Source organism: Ceratosolen solmsi, unplaced genomic scaffold (genome assembly GCF_000503995.2).
Source record: "Ceratosolen solmsi marchali unplaced genomic scaffold, CerSol_1.0 scaffold31, whole genome shotgun sequence".
In the NCBI taxonomy this organism is placed as follows: Eukaryota; Metazoa; Arthropoda; class Insecta; order Hymenoptera; family Agaonidae; genus Ceratosolen; species Ceratosolen solmsi.
Genome location: NW_011948432.1, coordinates 5102055 through 5122054, shown reverse-complemented (window position 1 = coordinate 5122054; position 20000 = coordinate 5102055). Strand labels below are relative to the sequence as shown.

Here is a 20000-nt window from a genome sequence, read left to right as displayed (position 1 = left end):
AGAAAATATTATTTCCTTCGCCTATTAGCGTGAGCAGAAAATATATGTTGACATTAGTGGTACTTGATTTTTATTATGACTGTAATTGATTTCATAAACAAAGTTTTCCAATGCATCTATTTTCATAAAATTGAAAATTTATTTAAGTATTCAATATTAAAAATAAGACAGTACTTTATGTTATTTCACAATATTTCAAATATCTTCGTAATCTATAGTATAATATTTACATACACATTATTAACAAATTGTTTTCAGTGTAAAGAACGAAGCGCTGGATTACAATAATAATAATAATAATAATAATAATTATTATTATTATTATTATTATTATTATTATTATTATTATATCATTTATACATAAATGAAAAATATATAATATTTTATGTACTTGACAGAATCCAATAACCGTACTCAAGAAAAATGTCTTTTAATAGCACATTTTATACAAGTTAAGTATTCAAGTAACCAGCCAATGATTTGGAGTTCCGATCATAATCGTACCAAACCTGCTAGCAATCTTGCTACTTAATTATACAGACTGAAGGAAATTTTAACACATTTATCAAGCAAATTTTTTCCTTTAAAAATTTTCCCAAAAACTATAATTGGATATTTAAAACAAAAGTGTAAATTATGAGTATATATATATATATATATATATATGAATAGACTAAGATACGAACAGAGAGAAATCAAATAAAGAAAAATCACAGAAGAAAGAATCGTATAAAGAATTGTGTTATAAATAAAAAATATTGCATCGAGAATATTTATTTTCTTCAAATTTGCTAATTACTAAAGGCAATTCGTCAGTCGATTTTTTTTAAATGCAATTTTACAATTTACAATGTGAAATTTAGCATTGATCCAAAGACCTTGAATAGACTTTATAATATTCGAATCACTATATTATTGTATTTGTATTTACAAATTATAAATTATAACGATTAAAAAGGTCAGCATAAGTATAGCCCTCTAAAATTGTTCATAACCATAGGAATTTAGGATAAGAAGAACGACGAAGAGGGGGAGAGGCGGGTTCCATCCCATTACTAGCGAAACATTTTTTAAATTCCGAAAGGCCTCCTTCACGAATACCATCACGTTAAACGAAAAGAGATTGATGTTATGCAACGCAGAGCATCCCAAGCTACTTAACCTTACATAAACACAAAGAAATTACTCTGTTTAAAAAGTTTTGCCGAGGTGTGCCACGGAAACAAAGCTCGTTAGATTTTTCAATAGGAAGCCTCGAGAGTTGAGAGAAACGCGCGGCCTTGACTTGGTCGTAATAAACGCCGAGTGGTCCGACCATTGAAAATGCCGTCCAAACCGTTCCCGACCTTTCACCAGGCCCCTTTGTTTCAAATCGGCGACTCACCGAGAGAGGCTCATACGTCGATAAAGCGCGAGGCGAACCCACCCCGCCAAGGGCCGCAACGCCGAATAAAGGAAGGGCAGAGCCGCGCGTGGCCCTTTGACCCAGTGGAGCGATCCGGTCCCGGTGCGGCCCGGTCGCCCGAGAGCCTCCGCCGCGAAGCTCCGCGAGAGGGACCCGGTGCCATCCCACCGCTAGTCAGGCCCGATTGGCCGCTCGGGGTTTGCGCGGGAAGTCGCGGCCAATGGGCCGGGGGAGGGGGCGGCCCTCGCTCTCTCCGGTCGGCTCTCGTCCGGATATCGGAGCCGGCCCTCGGAGTCTAGTCGCGGCCGCACCTGCAGCTGCGCAGCAACGCGGAAAGCCGCTCGCGCCCCGTGTCCCAGGCGATGGGCCGCCGCGAGTGACCGGGGCGAGCGCCGCCGCGCACGTGTCACTGGCGCGGCGCGACGCACGCCGAAACCGGGGAGCCGGGCCGCGAGTCTGAGCGCTCCTCGCGCGCCTTCCGGACCGTCCTCCATTGCCGCACCCCACGTCCTCGATGGAAGCCGAGACAGATAAGTATGTCAGCGCCAGGGGATCGCGGCCGAATTCCGGGCGCTCTCACTTCCCTTATTAGCTCACGATTCAAGCAGGGCGCGCGCGCGCGCCTTCACTGCCGCCCGGTCCAATTGCCCTCCTTGTGCACTCCCCCTCCAGCCACGAACGCTATCTTTTTCCCTTGGACCAAGGCCCTACTTAACCACTCAATCTGAGAGCGCTGGGAATTCTAACCATCGGCCAACACACTCGATGCGCCGTGCGGATCATTCGGTGGGTCAGCCAATACATTTCCGGTCCCTTTTCATCGCTCCGCGACTAATTAGACTACGAATTAGGCATTTTAACGTCCTGTTCGCGTCAACTCGTAGCGCTTCAAAGCAAAGAGAGCAATAAAAACGAGCGTCGTCTGTTCCCATCGATTTGACCAATTGTTGGGATAAGAAAGAATAGGCCAGTCGCCATCTCTTTCTACACGCACTCGTAACCATTATTATCCGTATTATAAAATTCAATACATTAATGTCGATGTAAGTATCCATTAAATAATTATTGACTAAAGGAAGAAAATAGGACAAACGCACTTTCTTGACATATCTCGACGTTATCGAATAACAATAATATTATCAATAGTAATAGTAGCATTAGTAACAACAATAATAATAATAATAATAATAAATGAATAATAATAATAATAGGAGTAACAGCAGCAGCAGCAGTAGTAGTAGTAGTAGTAGTAGTAATATTGGTAGTGAAAGTAGTAATAATGGTGATAAAATGATAATAATAATGAAATTATTGCGGAACCTTGGGGAAAACGTCTTCGTGTGAGTGATTGAAAAGACGTTTATCTAGTTTGGCATTACCTAATGACCCCGTTAATAAATTTTTTAGTTAATATAAACGTTTCTATAAATACTCTTTATACGTATATATTGTTAACAAATTTTTAAACTCCTCCTTCATTTAATTATATAACTTGTTCCTGTTTGTTAAGAATTTAATTTGTTTTCTTTCGTGTATTGTTGCTGCTGCTGTTGTTGTTGTTATTATTGTTGTTTAGATTGTAAATCAATCGTCAATATCCAATGTTGAAAATCTTTCTTGCTCTAGAATCATATTTCACTTCATTAACGTCAAGAATAAATTATACCGAGTGAAATTTTCATGGTATAATCAGAAAGTTTACATCTCATCTTTGAGTCATTTAATTTTCAAGAACAAGTTTTACAATATAACTACCATAATTAACCTTATATAAATAATCATGACGTTTATGATAAATATAATTTAGATCATTTAATTCGTAATGAAATCATGGGAAACATGAGTATTTCAACGAAACATGCAAATATTACAATCTACAAATCCAACGATTAATTACTTCAATTGTATTTTTTCAATTGAGTTGTATGAAAGTTTCGAAAACGCAATGTATATCTAATTTATTGTTCCAAATATTTATAAATTACAATCCTGATAATGTTATGCCTTATTCAGAAAGGATAAAAAATAAAACGATGAGAGATTTTTTAGGTTTAATAAATTCATGAGTAAGTCCGTGTCTATTATGCCACTACGTATGCTTGTTTCTTAACTTTTTGTTGTTGTATTATTTATTGAATTATATAATCTAATATAATAAAAAGATTATTTAAATATAAAAATATAAGCAATTATAGATAATATAAATGTTGGAATGTATCGTAACATATTATTATTATTATTATTATTATTATTATTATTATTATTATTATTATTATTATTATTATTATTATTATTATTATTATTATTATTATTACACTATTATAATGTATATTAAGTTAATATTAAGTACAACCTGATTTAAGGATTATGAAGTAAGTAATTTGTTAACTATTCCAATAAGATTTCAGCATTATATTAACGGCTATAATTTTATGAAATGTAAATTAGCATAACGCTATTCTAAATTTTAAGGCTGTAAATTCTTAGAGAACGTCGTCGAATTAATTTTGTGTATTCGTGTTTTTAAACAGTGTTTACTCGCCATTAGATAGTTGCAATTTTTAAGAGTGAATTAGTAGGATGATAAATTACTAAAATGCAGCCCAACTCGCACGAATCCTCTAGAAGTGATTTATCAGCGTTGTCAGTGCTACACTTCCTGAAAAAAGGACTGGAGCAAAAACTATTTACCCAGCCATGCGTTTAATCATTCGGTAACTAGAAGCAATTATTTTGATCATAACACTAAGATTATAATTAAAGTATTACACATTCAAATTTTTACTAAGAGAGTAATATTTTGCATAAATTTACAATCAATTTAAAATGAATATTCTTCTTATTCTCAGCTTTTACTAAAATGTAACTGTATTTTAAACTCAAATGAGATTTTCATTTTATCCCTATTTTATAATTTCTATAATTTTTTAATGTTTATTTGTACGATAGTAAGTGTAATATTACATAAAAAGTAGAAAAATTGAATATTTTTTTTTTTAAAGAAGGTAGTTTAACCGTGTTATTACCTACATACGCTTTAGTTATTTCAAAATTTTATTTTGTAATATTAAACTCCACGCGCATACGATTTTGGTTGCTGAAATTAATTAACACATTGAAGAAAATATATATATTAATTGTCTGAAAAGCACATTGTCCCTACGTATAAATCGTATAAATGAAAAATTATCTTGTTATTCGAAAAAATCTAATATTAATAATCAATATAACATACGAATATCAAATAATTTTTATATTTTATGTAAAATCGGCTAATCGATTAGAAATATTGGCAACCAATAGCCATATAAGCATTACATTTACATTATTGTACTAAATAAAAATTTAGAGAATGTACATCCTAATTTATTCGAAATGTTTCGCGTGACTTAAAAAAAAAAAATGAATGAAACATAGAATCAGAAGGAAACAAAATTCGTCAAGAAAGAAAAGAATACAAATCAGCCAATAATAACTGTGAATACAATTGTAGTTTATGGTTTGTATTGGGGGGGGGGGGGAGTGCTTATTGATATTCACTGTACAGCTTAAATTCATAAATTTCCACATGACTTTATGCGATAGCCTTGGAGATGCGGGCGAATGCCCATTTTGTGTTATATTCTTGATACACGTCGCGTAGGCTCCGTCAGCTCATCGAAGCTGCGCAAATAAAGCAGACGCAGTGGAGATTCCGCTTTTTCCTTAGTATGCTTATAAAAATGACCGCGAGTAAGACGTTGTCTTGTCATCTCTTAACAGGGATGAGAGAGAGAGAGAGAGAGAGAGAGAGAGAGAGTGGCGGGAGGTGGTGGGGCAAGAGTGAAAAATGAAAATATTCTTTAAATATATATATATATATATATATATATATATACTTATGAATTATTAAGAAGATACTTGTTTTGAGTGTGCAGCATCGCAAGAAAGATCTGTTGATGCCCTGAATCTAAACTCTTCTCTTTATTATCCACCAACTTCACCTTTTTCCGTATAAAATGCCAGTTGGGATAAAGCCATCTACCGCGCACTGGCCTTTTACGTTTATACTCGTTTAATGTCCTTTCAAGGCTGTTATTATTGAATCCATCCTTGAACTTCATATGAGATATGTAATGCTTGCCTCTATCAAATTGCATTCACAAATAACATTGATATATGTACTAAAATAGACATCTTATTTGTTTGGGCATTAAGTACGCGCGCATCAAGTTTACTGCAAATATAAATGTTTTTTTTTTCTTTTTCAAATCTAATACTAAAGTGATATGTTGAAATCAGGAATTATATATCTTGTTATAAAATTTATGCGCTTCAATTAGAGCTTTTCAAACCTATAGAGCTCATTAAAGTGTTGTAAATTTGTTGGTAGTAATTTCTTTTTCACGTGTAATTTAATTTTACATAAATGTAATTATATAGAGAGCAAAGTATGTAAATTGAAGATTTTCTACAATTTTCATTGTACTATAAGGAGCTCATTAGTAGATCAATTGATTAAGTAAATGTTTAAGAGAAATTATAATTTCCAATAGTACCAGAAGAATTTGTTAAATATTACTTTATAATTTTTCTAAATAATTATTATGATAATATGATTGACCGGCGTCGTTTATTACAAAGTAAACATATTTTTATGATTTAAAAAAAAAAAACAAAAGCACATAGAAAATTCCTGAATGTTAGAAATATTTCAATTTTATAGCTTTAAAAATGTTTAAACACGTTTATTTGACGGGCAAAATTTTTTAATAATATTTCATAATTTCTTTATAATAGCCATTTGTGAAGATTAAAAATTTTAATCTTAATATTCTCGTAAATTTTTTAATAAATCGAATTTTTATTTTGATGCTTTATTTACGCTTGATTACATATTTAAAAATAATTAGTACTTGTATAAAACTTTCGTTCCAACTATCCTCATTTTAATATGTGCTTTTACTTTTATTTTTAATTATATAAATATAATGTTACTATGTCGTGATATATCATTTTCGAGGTTTTTAAAATTCCATTGGGTATAGAAAAATTTGATTTCGGTGTGATGAAGACACATGCATAGCTTGATAAAAATTTACTTTCTGCAAAAAGTAACAAATTACTGGTTGCTACAGTGGAGTTCTGCAACATTATCACGCGATGTTGAATCATCGACGGTTGGTGGCGAAAGTTTTCCACGCAACTTGTGTAAAAAGTGGTACAGCAACCAGTTTTGTTAGACAAGTTTAGAGAGCTTGTGATGTTAAACGTGACCGAATTAACTTGGAACTTTAAGATAATCAATGCCTTATGGATAATAAAACTGCATTATATTTTTCATAATTTTTAGTTTCTTTGGTCCTTTACATTATACGTGTGAAATTTATCTAGACAACATTCCAGATGGCACCTCGGATATAATGAACGTGAACCTGAAGTTGTCGGTGGTTTCATGATATATGCTGCGTTAAAATGATAAATATTAATGGATCTCAGTGGCTATAAGTCAGTTACTTGTTTGTAAGCATAAATGGCTAATTTGCTTAATACAGAAAGTATATATAATCAATTTTAATACTGTCTTCTTACATTGAAATTTGAATGAAGTATTACATTTTACTTTTATTTATAAGCAAACTTTATTGAGATTTGCAAATAATGATGATAATGAGGAGGATCATGACGACGACGACGATGATGAGAATGAATTCATAATTTCTAAAATTAAACATCATAATTAAGTATTGTTAATATTGAATGATTTAATATATTTTTATAAATATTTCAATATTTATAAAATATTTATTCAAATATCTCCCGTTAATTATTGACGATTTTTAAAAAAAAATAAAAAAAAAAAAAAAAAAAAAAAAAAATTAACTTTACTATTGTTCTAAAATTATTCGATATCCTAATTTATACGATAGATAAATGATTGTAATATATTTGAAATAAAACTTTTCTTTCCAAACATTAAATACAATATTGTTAAAGCTTATTAATTCATAAGTCTATAAACAATATGGATTATCCAGAACCTTATTTATTATTACAGGAGATCTGAAACAAAGATATTCTTGGAGTAATTCCAGCGGATTCGGAACACGAAGAACGGAAGCCGAGGTTGTTTCTGGTTCTGAACAAAGGGCTGAAACGTCGAATGACGACGAGAACACTCTCAAGGTAGGCGATTATCAATTAAATAATTGTCAAACCGCCAGTTATCAATAGGAATACATTAAATAACATGACGATAGCATAAGCATTTTCTTAAATGTGCGCCATTAACGGAGGCTCTACTTATGACAAGTAAATCATTTGAAATGAAATTTAAATTGTAATCGCGGTAATTGACGCGCTAATAACATTGTGTGCACGAGCATTAAAATACAGGAAAAGAATATAAATATCGCACGAATATGGAGACAGATAGGTGTGGACAGGCTATCATAAAAATAACAATTAAATGCCAAAGCCCAACGCATTGGAATCGGAAGTTATTACGTTACTCATCCTCGTCTCTTTCGAAGGAACAGTCCCTCGACGGACACAGACGTATCGCATGAAAAAAAAAAAAACCGAGGAAGCAAGAATCCTCGGCTAGCGCCACTCGGCACTACCACGAGCATTAACGAAACATTCAAGGTCCGTTCGGCAATGGCAAAGGTACGAATCGTCGTAAAAGTCCCTGAAATTTTCAATTTCTCTCCGAGGGCAATTTGCGGAGGCTGCCACACGGCTTCCTCGAACGCGGCCTCGCCTCCGCCATAACTGAATCTAATTTCCCACTCGATGAGGAGCGCGAGGTGGCTCTCGCCTTTTCATGGCCTCCCCCACCTTCTGACCCCGGCGCACATACGTGCGCGCGTCCCCCATCCCCCCCGTACCGCCAACCCGCACCCTTTCATTTCGCGCGAACGTTCGCGCCAAGCACCTGTTTACGCGTTCGCGGCGCTGCTTAGCCAGGCAACTCCACGGCCACTTTGGAAAAACGTCCGAACGCTTTTTCTTTTTGCTCCCTCGTACGTGGAGTCGGCTTTTTACCCGCTTGCCACGGCCGCTGACTCGTGCTCTCGGCTCCAGCGCAATAGCAAAGTTCGTTACGGCCAACGTGCTACGCCACGACTGGACTACCAGCTAGCCTCCATCCCTCACTCTGCCCTCCCCCTCGGCCGACAACACCCAATACCCATCCCCCTAGACTACCACCTATTTGCACCCACTTCCCTGTTGGACGAACGCTTCGCTGCCAACACTTTACACGCCGAACGAAGAAAATGATGTGTTGGATTAACAGGATGCAACAGGAAAAATGAAGTTTCCTTCAAATGGAAAGTCGAAAGTTGTTATTAATTCCCTGCGCTGCGATATCCAATAAGAAATTTCTTTATGGTTCATTTTCGAATAGGCTATACCTGCTTATTTATATGTATGCGCGTGCTCACGCTCGCGTGCGCTTATGCTATGTACATACAAGGCGTTTTCTGCGTGCATAAAAAGTAGTGCAGACATTTTCCAAGTAAATTTGCTTTCGTTTGGATTTTTCTAAAGTATGACGTTAATGATCGTGAGTCAACGTCATTAAATATCATGTTCGCGTGTACAAAAAATATTGCATTAAAAGGATCTCTGCTTTCGTATAATTAGTGCCGTATTTCATGAATGTCGGATGTGCTGGAAAAATTGTGTAGGTAGTACTAAAATATCCTATAAATTATGGAAATAAAGTCCTTGAGACTAGCAAAAATTATTATTCTATTAAGTAATAAAAATAATTTATAATCCTTTAAAACTTAAAAAGTATTTATTATGGAATCGTAATCGCATGTGAAAATATGCATAGAGACGATTTAAAAAAAAAAAAAATTCATCAGTCTAGTAAAATAATAGATTCGTTTGAAAAACTTGGACAATTGATTTGCCATCTTACTTATCTGTGCGCAAATTTATATTATACGTAATGAAGAGGAGTTAAAAGAAAAAAAATAGTTAGTTTTTTCTTAATTTTGTGTATATTAAAATATGTCAACGCTTTGTTTATTCGATATTTAATCGAATGAGACTACAGATACATAATCGATCAAATTGACCATAAAATGAATAATTGAATTGTTAGGGAACTGCCAAGTTGAAATAAGGAACTGTAATAATTTTTCCTAGAGAACATGCTATATGTACTATAAATGTATGTGGTCGCTTTAATCCTCCTGTGCGTCCTAATGTTCTTCGTTTCCTCTAATTTCAATTCACCCCGGAGTCAGTCGCTCCATCAATTGTTATGTAGTGTTGATTGAGTGACACGGGGCGGGAAAACAGAGAGCAAATGTATGCCCGCGGCCATACCTGTAGAATCTCGTTCTTAATATTTGAATGATTTTTACGCATTACGCGTACGGTACTAAAATTACGACGCGCAACATGTGAATCCTTTAGCATTTTTGTTTTTAATGTATTTATATAAATGTGAGATACCATCCTTGCATCTTTAAGAGATTAACTCTTATGTTAATGTTTATATATGGAATTTCACCTATAAATATTCAATTAATAATAACGGAACACTCTGGCATTTCGATTTGATTAAATTGACTATTTGTAATATAAAATGAACCGTTTTTAATAAAAACAAAATACAGCTAGTCGATTGAAGCAATTAATTAATTGTCTAATATATAATATTAATTATAATTGTTAAAGATTATGGTTAAATTATTGAAGAAATATTGGTAACTAAAAGACTTTAGAATCTAATTCAGAGCATTTGAAATGTGATGCCATTAGTAGCTTATGATATTTTCTTCATTTAATTATTAAATATTTTATGCAAATGAATCAAAGAAAATAAATCGAAAATGGTATGAAATATTTCTTAATCCAATTGAGTGTGAAAATATTTTTCTCAAAATGTTAATTTTCTTATTCTCGTTTTATTGGAAAGTTTCTATAGAGATATACATTTCCTAAATATCCATAGTCTCTACAGGATAACATAGATTTAAATTACATAAGCTTTTTAATTTTATACAATAAAGATGAATGACAAGTTTCATTGTTCGTGTCGATTAAAAAGAAAAAAAAAAACAAAAAACACAAAAACAAAAAAAAACAAAAAAAAAAAAAAAAAAAAAAAAAAAAAAACAAAAAAAAAACAAAAAAAAAAAACAAAACAAAAAAACAAAAAACAAAAAAACAAAAAAACGAAAAAACAAAATAACAAACTATAGGATTAAGTTTCGATTTTAAAAGCCTCGGTTATTGTAGCATTTTGCTTTATACTTTCTTCTTTCCAATTCTATCTTGAAAAATTCTTTGAGATGCATGCTTCAGAAGCCTTGAAAGTGTATTCTCGAATTAACTTAACTATAGATTTGTTAACTCTACAAAAGATACAAGACCTCATCAAAATACACGATAAAGATATAATTGTAATATATCATATAATAGTTCATATTACTTACAAATCAAAAGTATATAATATTAATTACTTCGTGTATTAGTACCTTCTGATAAAATTATTTATTTAAAATTTTCGATAATATAAAATTATAAATTAAATTGAAATTCATGGATTGGCCAACGAAAATATTAGTAAACTGATACTTTCTGGAAAAAAAAAAAAAAAAAAAAAGAAAAAACCATAATATATACGTGCTATTCAATTATTAAGAAAAATACCGTAAATAATTAAATTTTTTATTTCTACATAAATTGGATAGAATTCTAAATGAAAAATCTTAAAAAATATATATAACCTGATGCATATAAGTAAAGATAGGCTTGTGGTATGAAAAAGCATGACGAAAATTCCATTTCGATTTTAACAAAGAACTACTCAAAGTAGAGAAAACAGTTGATAGAATAGCCATCAAATATCTGCGTCTTAACTCGATTTATTTCTTGTAGATAAAGTGAGATGCATGCAATGACTAATGTAGCTTCAAAAAATACATTACAAAGAAAAACAAAAAAAGAAAAAAAAATTTAAAAAAAAAAGCGAAAAAATATAATAAAACAATCAATGAAGGTAGATAGTCAAAAAAGGTTAGAATACACATATATGTCAGATAGAGGGAGAGAGAGAGAGAGAGAGAGAGAGAGAGAGAGAGAGAGAGAGAGAGAGAGAGGAAAGATATAATTAACTCGATAAGCGTAAGGGGAGAAAAAATCTAAGAGTTCGTATGGCGCTTCGATCTTATGGCTTGATGTAAAAGAAAAAAAAAAGGATACATCCCGTCGACGGGATCAACGGGGTTAAACATTCCAAAGAGAACGGGTAGCGCATGGTAGTACTAGTAGAGAGATAGAGAGAGAGAGAGAGTGAGTGAGTGAGAGAGAAAAAGAGCAGAGAGAGGGAACTCTTTACATACTCGACTGAGAGATTAGCGGATGCAAGAGAGTGCTTGTATGCCGGCCGACTACTTGAGTACTGTCACTACTTTCATTATTGTGCGCAAATGTGCTCAGTAGAAATACTGCATTGCACGTGTACCTTTGTGCACGACATTACAATGATTTATATATACGCGAATGAATAATAACATTTTTCTTTTTCATTTGCTTTTAATTTTTATTCCGTTAATTTTTCCCTCGCTCATGATATACCGTCCGTTTAGCGGAAATTATAGGATACGAGTCAAGGGGACTTTTAATTTATTGGTCATTGGTAATCAATTGTATGGGATTGTGTATAAGATGAAGGAAAAAAGGCTTATTGTTATGACTGTATACGCCATCCAATTCAAAGCGATTGCCTGCAAAAAGCGTTTTGTTCGCCGCCAAATTATTGTATTAGCGATTCTTTCTCTATTCATTTGCTTTTTCCTTCCCCTCTTTTGTTTTTCTTTTTTTTTTTGTTTTTTTTTTGTTTTATAGCGTTTTTCTTTTTTTTTTTTCTTTTTTTTTTATTTTGTTGTTGTTGTTGTTTTTTTTTAATAGTTCCTTTCCTTTAATCATCATAAATTAAGGATACCTAAATCAAGCCTTTCGATCTCCTGAGCTTTTAAGAATTTTATGATCATATTTATTTTATACTATTAAAACATTTCGTTTTGTATAATGAGTTTGTCGTAATTATTCGGAACAATAGAATCACAATCTGGAGTCGTTTGATTCGTCCATTAATCAATCTCGCGTCTATTATAATTTATCGCTTCAATAAAGTTTATCTTTTGAATTATTTATTATAGTTTTCGTTGGGAAAATAATGAAATTGGGAAAATGATGATTGAATTCTAAATGATATATATATATATATATATATATATATATATACAAATAAATAAACAAGTAAACAAACAATGAATTGAAATATTTAAGCTGTTCGTTGTACATGTGAAATGCTTATGAGAAGAGTAACGAAAAATAAGGATCGATATACGATTAAGCACGCGTTAATCTTCGAAACTTTGAACAACGAGCAAACACACATCCCCGTTATTTCCGAATAAACTAATTGGTAATGATGAAAGTTGTTTAGCTACTCGCCACATTGCACGTAAATAATTGAAAGACCAAGCTGAACGCGTGCGACGTAAGCGAAATAACTGCTTTTGCCAAGAGAAGAGCCGGTAGTTGTTTACGTTAAACGGAAGCCGAAGATGTCGGTCGGGAGATGGCAATCGCAAGGCCTGAATAACCCTATGAAATAATCCCTCAATGTCACCCGGCCGTTCCCATTGACGCGCTCTTTATCAGCGCGTCCTCTTCGTGCCTTTGCATTCCCAGTCGCGGATATTGTAGCCGCGAGGCAGAATAATCGGGCATTCGTGGGAGTGAATAACCGGGGGAGGAGATCACGGACCTCGTTATCCGTGCCTTCTGGGATCCCACGGGAGGGAAGGATAAGCGACGTCCCACTCGTGCAGCATTGAAATTGATACGCGCAGCCGTGAAGCTTCGAAGGTTCGCGCGCGCGCCTGCGCCCGAGCACCTCTAGATAAGATCGTCACGCCGCGAGCGAGAGGACCACGACTAAATGCCCCCGCGATGATACTACTGCCCGCTGCCCAGTTTCTTTTCCCTCTCTCACTCTCTAACTCTCTCTCTCTCTCTCTATCTATCTATCTATCTACCTATATATATATATATATATATATATATATATATATATATATCGTTTCTTTTCCCTCTCTCACTCTCTAACTCTCTCTGATTCTCTCTATCTATCTCTCTCTCTCTCTCTCTCTCATTCTCTCTCACTCTCTGACTCTCTCAACCTCGCTCGCTCGCTCGCTCTCTCCTTCTCACAGATAGATATCTTGAGAATTTCATTAGCATCTCTCTTTCTCTCGAGGCAATGGGTCCCTTCGAAAAACTGCGCGTTGCGTGCTCCTCTGCTCGCGCTCCTTCCCTTCGCTTCTTCCTCTTGTCCTTTTGCTCGCTCGCCCGCTTTCGCCTTTACATTTTATGACTCTCTTCCTTCATTATTTTCTCTCCATATCGTGATTTCTTTGTTTTGGCGAATCTGCCCGAGTACCTAATATGTATTTAAACATTCGGCTACTTGCTTACTTCCTTTTTCTTTGCTTCTGCATGGAGATAAGATGATTTACTTCCCTCAGTCTTTGGGAGAAAATTCGTACGGACAAATTACGTATAAATTCGTTTCAACCGATGAAGCGAAATAGTAAATACGCCACTCCACGCCGAGACGTCATTCGTTAATAGAAAATTATTGTAGAATACGTTTAAATTTAAACTACCGTACCTGGAGCTCGACATTCCAAGAAACCACGTTTTATGACGTTCCGAAGTGCGTTAGATTTCGAAAATACATTTTACATGAATTATACTTTATTGCGGCGTGTATTTATCTCTTAGCTGATATCACACTAAATGATAAACGCTTTTATAGGTAGCTCTTGATATTTTGAATCCCAATATTAATATTCGTTAAGTTGCTCTTATGTGGATGCCGTTATTCATGTAAGATTTATCAAATATAATCATTTCAATGTGAAGTCGCACTAATTTTAAGATGAAGCATAACATTCGATTGATTTATAAGCGTGAAGATTTTTGATACCATTGGAAGTTGAAAAGATCTATTCGACGGATCATTCGAAACATCCTTGTGTCGCGTAAAATTAAACAGTTCTAGAATTACATAAGCACTATTAAAACTTAAATATTTAATTTCTCGATTCGCGATTACCAGATCTTCACGTATTAAGAGCATTCGTTATCCGTCTCCAATTTCCCATAGAGATACATTTTATAGGATTTATCGAAGCATTAATAATCATAATTATCACTGCCCAATAAATAATTGGAATAGATTGAGATTTTTATTTTGATAGATTCGAATAGACAAATTTTGTTTTTTTTTTGTTTTTTTTTTGTGTTTTTTTTTTTTTTTTAATAACAATTCCATCTACGTTTTATTTACACGAACCATTTCAAATATTTCAAACAAACGAAGACTTAATTGATTAATGCACATGATAATAGCAATTATTACTACGCAAAAATAATAATTAAAACTTTAAATAAATAACGAATAGTGTGTCAAATGACTTACAATCACTGTACTTACGTTTTTGCTTCGTTATTAAAATATCTGATAGCCGAAACATGTTCAAAGTCCGGCAATGCAAGAGAATCTAATAATTTGAAATAACCTCGTGCAATCTCGATAATTTAGACTGTTATCTACGTTATTCTAATGCATCAATCGTTCTTTCATCATCAACTAGCCGTATCTATGTGCTAAAATATTGTAGCCCCTCGCATCCAATAGCCATTTACATAATGAGCGAGGCATCTTAAATTATACAAACCATCGCGGTTTAGAATAATCTTCAATGAAACAGCGTAAGATTATTTCTTTGATCTTTTTATAGCCTTTAGACCAACGCGCTACCTCACACTACAATTTTATATTAGCGTAGCATTACAAAAATGGCATATAAATTCCAGAAATAATAATTAACTTATTTTACAAAAAATTATAAATATTATTTTTAAATCGCTAGATAGATTAAAGCAAATTATCAACTTCAAATCATTATGAATTTGAAATAGAATAAACAAGTATAATAAATTCAAGGAATAATGAATATTTTATAATACCTATCGCACACATTGGATATTATTAATAATTAAAATTAAATTCTTTATTTATACGTATTTCATTAATTTTTACTATAAATAGCGTAGAATAATTCTTGTAAGCTGTAATGTAATTTATTTTATAGAAATTGCTATAGACTGTTTTGATGAGAATGTCTTCCTTCCACCTTCAAGATGTACTGAAATAGTCTATTAACTCTCTCTCTCTCTCTCTCTCTCTCTCTCTCTCTGCACTTTACAAGATTTCTAGATAAAAACATTCGGTTTTCATATACTGTACGTGTTTACCGAGAAATCGAGATATTAAACCGAGTAGCGTTGCAAGATTAAGCCAAGTTGAAAAAGAGAATCGACATTAGTTTTATAAGGAATCCGAGTTCACGATCTGACCACATTTTTATTATTCTCTGTACACGATGGAAATTCATAAGAGCAACTCATTTTTATGTGATTAATTTCTATAATTTTTTTTTTTAATTTCAATGTCCAAGTTATTAAAGTATTGAATCTATTATTATTATTATTATTAATATCGTTCTACTGCGTGATATTAAATAATTTAATTAATATTTTTTATTTCATTACTGTATAAAACTAAGCGAGAATTTCCGTGTTGATGTTTATCGATAAATAATTTTCTAAATAATATAAGTTGCAAATTCAATATTGCTTCTGCTGTAATTTAAATTTAATTTTAGATAATTCTATTTGTATAATATTTTTTAATTGTATGATAATCATTATTTTATATATATATATATATATATATATATATACGTTCATTAATTAAAATAATATTTACTTTGTATATAATCACTTAAATGTTACAAAATCTTTAATTTTAAATCAAACAAGTGCAGTATATACAATTCGTTACATTTTACACAATTTGTAATGCATATATATATATATATATATATATATATATAATACAGTCTAATGATTAAAAATTATTACGTGGAAGGACAATACCGTATGTATATCTACATTTTTTTTTTTTTTTTTTTTTTTTTTTTTATACAAAATTTTAATGAAATAAAACACACCTAAGAATCTCTTACATAATGATAAAAAAATTTTTTTTACGAAGTTTCAAAATCCAAATCTACATAATTAAACGCATAAGCCATTATGAAAGTATACGTACGTTCGTGAGTTTCGTATCCATCATGTGTGTAAGCGTCTGATAAAAGCAAGAAAGCATCAAAATCTCATATCTTAAGCAATGTTTTTTTTGTAAACTAGCACGTGCATAAAGTCATCTTCTCGAAATTAAAAGTCATATATCAAAAAATAACATCCGTAAAAATTATTAATACCGAGATTGGTGTTGAACTGTCTAGCTTTTACTCGGCCGTTAATGACCACACGCAGAACGAATGTGGAAAACTTCCCACTCTCTCGTCCCTATGATGCTTAAAAGTCTTTATTGGCTCTACATGAAGTCACGTAGCTCGAGCTGTTAACCTCTCACTTTAAACAAATTTCTCTTCATTTTAATGAACTTTGAATAGAGACAATTTGAGCGTATCATAAGTTATGTAGATTCCTTGATTTTTCTACTAATACGTGAATATAATATCAAGTCTACAATAATATTCGAAATTCTAAAATTTTCTTATAAAATAAGTTATTTTAAATAATACTCAAGTATTAGAGATAAATTAAATATTTCAAAGCTTTAATTGCAAATTACCGGATAATAAAGCATAGGCTTATAAAGCATAGGCAATCGAAGCGTAAAATGCTAATCAATTAGATTCTCATGATTTCTGATATAAACATATTTTATATAATACACCAAGTTCTTTATTTATCATATAATTTGTAATGGCGCAGAATTCACTATAGAAATTACTTTTTCTTTATTTAAGCGTGAGCATCGGAAAATTTGTAAATAAACAAAACTGTGCGCTATTTTCGTAACTGATAATTTGTTTGGAATATTTCACTACGAGTCGAACGATTTTTTTTTTGTTTTTTTTTTCTTTTATCGCAACATTTAAATCATATCACACGAGCAGTTCAAATTTTTTATTATTTAGTACACGATATATGATAAAATTAAAAAATACAAAATTAAAGAGAAAACGTTGATGGTTAAATAATGCTCGCCAGCCGTATTTATCTCATTACGTATAAGCAAGACAGGATTAAATTATTAATAGCCGTGACAATGTTGAAAATATTATCGAATAATAAAGGACAGTAGTAGGAATATTATTTGACCTTTTGGTATTATAAAGAGGTGCAATCGTGCGTTATTAATTATAAAGCTTATCGAAGAAGGTAGGATTCTAAATGTCCCGACATTGCGTCATTCTTATTCTTCCGAGTACATAATTTACTTATCGTCGCCTTAACGGTTATCGTCGACTTGGCAACTGTAAAACTGTTCGTAACATAACCCATCGCCGTTAATTCGCAGGTCAACTGCCTCGGCGGCAGCTCGGCTAAATGTAAAATTGGTCACTCAACGCTGGAAAATGCTCGAATTTAGTAATGCCCTCAAATGACACGTAATCCGAGCATTTACTTCCTCGCCCAAGAAGCTTCTCGCTCTTGCCAACGGATCCCCACGGATTTCCGCGCTACACAAGATGCGCGTACTTTGGAGTTACGGGCGCCATTAACCTGTGTAATTGCGCGGCCGCGAGAAAATTGCAAGGTCATCCATCAGGCCGCATTCCCAGCGTTTGTCTGCTTTCGTTTTCCTGGTTTTACAACCCCTTTTCGCGTCTTTTGACCCCGCCATGCAATAACTAGAAACTAGAAAGCTCTTTCCCCTTGCCCGTTTAAAAAGTACATAAATCAATCCGATTGCCGCCCATCTCAATAAAGATCGCATTGTATTCTTACCCGGGGCCGTTTTGCACGAACGGCTCCTTTTCTACTTTAAATGTACTTTATGGACAAGAAATTTAATGTACCCACTATTAATGAAAAGTGTCTCTTTACTATTCTAACGCCTGTATATAATGTAATCAATAGATAAGTCCATGCACAATATAATAAATTGAAATGATAGAAATGCAGGAAATTTAATATGTTACAAAGTTCGTTTCATTATTTTCCCAGTCATTTTAGCTAAGCCTCTAATCTTTTCTCAGCTTTTATCTCGGATATTCTTGAAGGACCTTAGAGGTCTTTATATTATAAGCAAAGATACTTCTTACATGAGGCATCACGATACGACTAAAAGGATCATAAAAGATTACTATAAGGCTGATAGGCAATAATCTAATGCAAATACAAATGTTATTAACAATTTAATTTATAATAAGTATCATTGTCATGTGTAAGTTTTCCTTTGTTACAAATTGCAGTATCGAATAGGCATAAATTCAACTAATTCATAGACATTTAATTTATAGAATTGTATTATCATTTTGAGTTATTAAACTACAATAAATTAAAAAATTCTTAATATATGAATTTTATAGAGTACATTTTGTATGTTATAAAGTAAAATATATCATTATTATGTTCTCTAAATATATACCCGTAAGTATTCAATAAATAATTTGATTTTTAAAACGCTCGTTGATTTTAAACTTTCTATTATTTTTATTGCAATGTAACATATGTAATAGAAAGCTAGTTTAAATATAGTTAAAGATTCATTACAATCAGGTACGTGGGTTGCCATTATAATGATTAATAGGTTATTTATACGCTTTCTACCAATATTTCTAATCCATAAAATCAATATTAATCGTTTCAAGATCATCAAATCAATATAGAATAGAAATAGAAAGATTATGTTATTCAGAGTACGGTTTTTTCCCTTAGAATTAGCATTTTCTAAATAGCATGGTTAATGTAATGCAACTGAAGTTGAAAAATAGAAAGTAAATTTTAAAGTAAAATGATATAAATTCATGTAATTATAAAGTCAAAGGAATTGAAAATATTGTAAGTTAAATGCATCACATATATGGAAATGTATCAGCGGTGAGAAATTCAAGAACAATCTACACTACATCAGTGTGATGCTATAATACTATCGTGCTCACTTATAATCTAGTAGTCATTTAAAATTTTTACCTTAATCGATATATTCTTATCTACAATGTAAGCCATTATTACCCTAAGCTTTCATTTTAATTCATTGGCCTGAATGTACTCCATTAGGCAGAGAATCAGCTATAAGAACACGCTAAGCTATTAATTCAAGGTAGAAAAGGCGTTAAACAAGTTAGACAGCCAATAATAAATTACGAACTAAATAATGCTGGGAGGGGGGGGGATGGAGGCAGCGCAAGCTCAGCTCCTCGCTAAACTTCATTCAAATGATAAGCGTTGGTTGTGCGAGAGAAATCGCACGACGTTACATTACGTTACATCGGCGGTAGTGGCGGCAACGCAACAACCTCACTCTGTGCCGCTAGGGCCTTCGTCATTAGCGCTAAAGGGAAAACCAATTAACCGATGACGAGGATTAGCAGAGACACCGTGCGTGCCTCCGCAAAGCAAGAGGACGCGGCGTATCTGGAGTGTTCGGGCGGCCATGATAATCAACGCTCTGACTCCCCCCCCCCCA

At 32.9% G+C, this 20000-nt stretch overlaps 1 protein-coding gene across 1 annotated transcript in view; it reads left to right on the top strand.

The window, feature by feature from the left end:
* Nucleotides 1-20000, top strand: part of LOC105364380 (transcription initiation factor TFIID subunit 1) — a 54791-nt gene that overhangs the window by 26145 nt on the left and 8646 nt on the right. The window contains 1 exon segment of the mRNA XM_011502291.1: nt 7443-7570. Coding sequence (XP_011500593.1) covers nt 7443-7570 — 128 coding nt within the window.